Raw genomic sequence first — 6,000 nt, 5'->3', positions numbered from 1 at the left:
ACAAGAATGCTATATTTGAACTGACATTTCATCACTGATTTTTTGACACTTGGTACAATTTTAGACATCAGGAAGCTGTTTTTGCTGTAGTCCACCATTGTCACATAGCCCATATCTTCAAGTATTCCATGCCCTCAAGCACCCGATCTCACTGTGTATTATTGGCTTACTGAAAGGAAAGCTGGAGAAGAGGAAGGGGGAGAATATATATAGTTTACTGTTTGGCAAGAGGAAAGATGAAACTGCTAACTTACAGGAAAAAAATTGCATGTTGTTTAGTCTTTTTCCTGTTTGCAGTGTTTTCTTCCCCTTCCTGGAGAGTTTTGCCTTGGAGTAGAAATTCTTAACACATAGAGAATTTTCTTTCCTCCAAACAATCCAATGCACATGAACTAGCACTTTAAGGCAGAGGTTTTTTTTGTTGTTGTTTTTTGTTTGTTTTGTAATTCTCAATTATAGCTCTGTGACAACTAAAGATGAGTGCTTATTTGTAATTTGGTTCAAATGATCAGTCTAGTTCTTCAGAAGTGAAAATGAATGGAAATAAGTATGACATTGTGATAGAGTAATGCTCTCCTCCCCGCCCCCCAACCCCCCCAAAAAATCTGTGACCTAAATTCTGAAATTTGTAAATAGGTTAATTTACATGTGAAAAGGGAATTTGCAAATATGATTAAATTAAGGGTTTTGAGATTGGGAGATTATTCTGGATTATCTGGGTGGTCCAATATAATCACAAAGGTTTTTATAAGAGAGAAGTAGGAGGGTTATAGTGAGAGAATGTGACATTGGAACAGGGGTTGGGAATAATGCAGCTACAAGCCAAGAAATGCTGGTGGCCTCTAGAAGCTGAAAAAGTCAATGAACAGATTCTTTCCACATGTCCAGAAAGAACATGGCCCTTCCAACTCTGATTTTAGCTGCATAAGATCCATTGTGAACTAGATTCATTCCTGTTATTTTAAGTCACTCAGTTTGTGGTAATTTGTTACAGTAGTGATAGGAAAGTAATACACTTATGATGCATCTAGAGTTGTAAATATTGTAGACAGCAATTTTATGCAAAATTTTTCAAGGGAAATGTTTTATTACAAACTTTATTACTGAGGCTGTCCACCCCTTCAATTTGGAGAGAGCTTCTGAAAGTTATCATGATTGGGAAGTTTAATAGGATGGGCCAAAAATAGATAAATATTCTGTTTTGCTTTTTAATCCAAGTTTAGACAAGTTCGTTGACCTTGGTCAATGCCTCACTGTAAGGTTTATCTCTGTACAGCAGAAGTGAGAGGAGAACCAATGAGCTGAAAGACAACTCAATCAATCTGCTTCCTCCGTCTTTGCTTCAGTGCTTCATACAGGAAATCTATTGCTGTGTCAAGTTCCAGAGAAGAGTTTCTTCTGTTTCAAGTTACTAATCAGTCAAAGACACATAGACTTGAAGGAAGGGGCCAGGAGGAAAGGAGTGCCCGGCTGCTGATGGCCTAGGAGGGTTCAGCTCAGAGAAGTCAGCCGGAGAGAGCCTCACCATGCCCACAGCTCCTTTTGCACCTGTGTGGAGGACAAGGGCTGAGTGAAAGGCGGAAAAGAAGAGAACAGCAATGCCCTGCTCTTGGAGAACTTCTGACCTACAGTTACTACTGATGTTGATTGTCTTCTTAGTGGCTGGTAAGTTTGAATTGTCTTTGGAAGAGTGACAAGAGAATGACTGGTGAGAAACCTGGTCTCAGATTTTCCGGTGCTTTCTTTGACTTTCTTATGGAGCAATACAAAATAAATACAGTCACAGATATGGGGGATGGGGTTGCTCCCAGATTTATTTCACTTTATTATCCTTATTTTCCTTGTTGTTGTACTTATTTTACTTCGTATCCGACTACAGTGTATTCATTTCTATGATTTGCCTCATTGCCCATTTTCTTATTTCCCCCTCCCTTTTTTCTGAATGAAGCTGAATACATTAAATACGTTCTAGTAGCAATCCAAGTCATCTGGATCCTCTTTATCTTCTTCTCTTTATTTAAAAAAAATAAAATGATAATTTCAACCCATTTAGGTCTATATTGTTAATATAAATTAGGAAATTTTATTGCTTTCTAGCACTGTCTATGACCAGGTGCTTTTTAAAATATAATATACTCAGAGTTTGTTGGTGCATCTGCAATGTATGTCTGTGTTTAGTTTTAAGAAGTGCAGGTTATAAAAGACACTTTCTGTGCTAGAGGACATACTTCAATGTCTAGGTTGCTGTAGGTGTTGTAGAGGACTTGGGACTATTGTGGGGGTGTCCTGGTTTCACTGCAGAGGGTTGGTAGGAGTTGATGTGGGAGGGAGCTTTTAGGTTTCGCTTTTAGTAAAGGGAGCAGTGGCAAGGAAACAGTGTAGTTGATTTTAAATTTTGTAATTTGATAATTGAAAGAAGAAAAGGTATTTTTTTCTCATGTGAGTGACTTCAAAGTATTGCCTATCTTCCAGCAAAAAAAAAATCCGTTTTGCACATGATAATCTTACTGGTGAGCACACACAAAATAACCATACTGTACTACTCTACCTTTCTGTGCAGAATTTTCACATACTTTTTCTCCTTTGATCTGCAAAGCAACTCAGCGAAATAGGCATAAAAAACATTTCTCCATTTTACAAAGATAGAAACTGAAGTTTAGAGAGGTGACATGATTTGCCCAAGACTAATAGTATATGGCAGAGTCACACCATATACTATTAGTGGGTGCAACTATAAGCATCAATAAACATTTGAATAGGCAATTTTCCTCAATATTTAGCCATTATACTTTTCACATTATTAAGAGCACCACTGAAAAAAAAGTTAAGCCAATATTGGTTATAAATTTAGTGTTATATTTATTTATAAAATAATCCAGTGATCTGAATCTTTCAATAGTTGAGATCATATTGGAGAAAGCTAGTACAGAAACCTGTGCAGAACCCAACTTGTCAGAGAAGCCATTTGCATGATGACAGATGGTTACTACATTTAGTATAGCAAACACATTAAAAGTACATACATGCCAAATCACTATGTTGTACACCTGAAACTAATATGATATTGTATGCCAACTATACATTAAGTAATAAACATTTCATCCCCCTTAAAATATTAAAACATAATTGATAATTTTGAATTTTAATGGTTTAAAGGTTTGAGTTTTAAAACTATTTCTAAGCACAACTAGGGATACTACATATATAAAATACCTGAAGTCTGTGCTTCAATAATTATAAACTTATCAAAATGTCTAGACTCAAGTTATGGAAAGCAAATTCTATGCAGTGATTTGGCATAATAAATTCACCATGAAATAATTTAGAATAATGAGAAGCAAACCACCTGGAGCATGAATTTGCCTTTATTACTGGTACTACTTTAATAGCTTTGTATGTTCTAACAAAACTCACATAAGGGTCACAATCAGTTAATCATTTCCAGGAAGAAACCATATTGTTCACCCTTGAACATTGCACAAACAGATTTGAAGGTTTTAGGTAGAGTTTATATGCCTTCTCTGTTCAAAAAACCTAGAAATACTGCCAAACATAAATAACTCACTTTAATATACAACATAAATTCAATGAATGACTTCAATGTAAAACATAGCATTTAAAAAAACTATTTACTTTCATCTTTATTAATTTGCTTATAAATTCAAGCAATGTGGAAGTTGGCAGACTAAGTTTATACAGAAAATACCTGAGGGGAAAGATTAAAACATCGTAAATGGTCCAAACTTGCAACTTTGTCTGGTCTCCTTTCTTTGTATTCCCTTCACCCCACACCACTTCTTCCTCCTTATTTTAGCAAGTTATCTTCTAGTTTTTTCTTGTGTTCAAATTATATTTTGCTATTCCAAGTAATACAATTCTACCTTTTATAAAAGTCACTGATGCTGAGATTATGTGTGAATTCCTGAAAATAAATTCTCCCCTTTTTTTCCTTCCTTGGGCTAATTTTGACCATTTATCATTATGTTCCACTAGGGGGCAGGCAGTAACTTCTTAAGAAGAAGAGTTATAATCAAGACAGGACTGATAGCTTCAGCAGGTTTGCAAAAGATGGAACAGGGATTAAAAGCAATTGCGACATCATATGGTACTTAAAAAAAAATTACGAAAAAGAAGGGGTTTGTTCTCATTAATTTCAGTTCTATCTTTCTTTCTTGGTTTGTGATAGTTGCAAATTTACATATTACAATAATTTTAGGTATGTTTTCTCTAAACATCCATGCTTAAGTAATTAATAAATGAATCAAAAGCCATTGTTAAGAACACTGCGTGTGAATGGAGGGTATGTGTTATCTGTGAATAGTGCCTAAAAGTTATTAGCAGACTAAATTAGGGAAATCAAGCTAAGAAGACATTTTAAGAGAACTTTTAAGAAAAAAATCTTTGTTGTTGAGAGTATTACAGATGTCCCCCTACTCCGTCCCCCCCACCCCATTGTCTCCCTCCACTACCCTATTTTCTGTGTCCATTGGTAATGCATAGATGCATATACGTTCTTTGGTTAATCTCTTCCTGTTCCCCCTTCTGCCTTCTGTTTTATTATTTTTATCATTTCTTAAATTTTATTGATTTCTAGAAAGAGACCGACAAAAGGAGAGGGAGAAATACTAATTTGTTGTTCCATTTATTTATGCATTCATTGTTTGATTCTTGTATGTGCCCTGATTGGAGCTCAAACCCACAATCTTGGCATAATGGGATGCTGTTCTAACCAACTGAGCTACCTGGGCAGGGCAAGAAATTGTCTATGAGTCTAGTAAAACATGAGAGAAATTACAGTGGGATGGAGTTGTCAAAGACTTTGTGGAAGAGATGGGTCTTGAGCTGGATCTTGAATGATGGGTTTGGGTCGATGTGGAAAGGTAGAGTTAGAAATAAGGAGGAGCAGATGTGCAGTTGAACAAAAAAGCAAGTTGTTTTGGGAAAAGAAAGAACTCTTGCCTGATGGAATGGAGATTGTGTGTGAAATGATCATAGACAATAAAGCTGAATTTCAGGAGTCCTTGATAACTAAACAGAGGAACTTGGATACTGTGCAGTAAGCATTGAAGAGCCATCTGTTGTTTTGTGAAGAGGAAAATAATATACTAAAGCGATATTTTTAGAGAATAATGTGGCAGCAGTGTCCCCTTCAGTGGGAGTGGCATTTGGTAAAGGACTAATTTTGCAGAAGGAATCAAGAGCTCCTACCCTTGGGTTTTATTTTAGAAAGTCCTATGTTTCTGCTGTGAGACATTGGTGGCTGAGAAGAGGAGTGTCTTTGCAGAGGAAGATGTTAAATTCCATGCAGGGAGGGAGGAAAACTAGGAGGAAAATTCCTATACGTATCTGGAAATATGACACAATCTAGGATTTGTGAATCATTCATGGAGTGGAGGATCCCACAAAGGGGGTCTTCATAGAGATAAAAATGGTAGAATAGGCACTATATACTTTTGTATTTGGGTCCTAGGAGCAATAATTATTTCTTTCCTCTCAATAACAGAGAGCAAGATCTGAGAAGAGAGACAAGGCAATTTTTAACCTTAAATAATAAGAGGAAAACTTTTTTTTTTTTTTTAAATCCTCACCCGATGATATTTTTCCATTGATTTTAGAGACAGTGGAAGAGAGAGGGAAAGTCAGAGAGAAATATGGATGTGAGAGAAACACATCGACTGGTTGCCTCCTGCATGCATCCTGACTAAGGCCTGGGCTGGAATAGAACCCGGGATCCTTCAGTCCGTAGTCTAGCACTCTATCCACTGAGCCAAACCAGGTAGAGCAGAAAACTCTTTTGAAATTGAGGAGTAAGATGAAAAGTTAAATATAGAGATTCTAATAAGTTGAGAATAGAAATAAGTAGATGAGATAGTTCCACAGTTTCACAGTAGGTAAGTTGCCTCCCAATAAGTCATGAGTATTTCAGTTAATGTTGCTAATTAATAAAATAACTCAGTTGTCATTTGGTTTTATGATTTATCTAAAAAACCAGACTGCACA

The 6,000-nt window shown here is 36.1% G+C and overlaps 1 protein-coding gene across 1 annotated transcript in view; it reads left to right on the top strand.

Moving 5' to 3' along the window:
- Positions 1-1,598: 1,598 nt before the first annotated feature.
- The window catches only part of CD200R1 (CD200 receptor 1), a gene marked incomplete at both ends in the record, with an annotated part of 40,737 nt that continues 36,335 nt past the window's right edge, over positions 1,599-6,000 (top strand). The window contains one exon of the mRNA XM_080654686.1: positions 1,599-1,665. Coding sequence (XP_080510812.1) covers positions 1,599-1,665 — 67 coding nt within the window. The remainder of the gene's footprint in view (positions 1,666-6,000) is intronic.

The sequence above is a fragment of the Plecotus auritus genome (assembly GCF_963455305.1).
Source record: "Plecotus auritus genome assembly, chromosome: 2".
NCBI lineage: Eukaryota > Metazoa > Chordata > Mammalia > Chiroptera > Vespertilionidae > Plecotus > Plecotus auritus.
The sequence above is the reverse complement of the archived record's forward strand: the minus strand, read 5'-3'. Positions and strand labels throughout refer to the sequence as shown.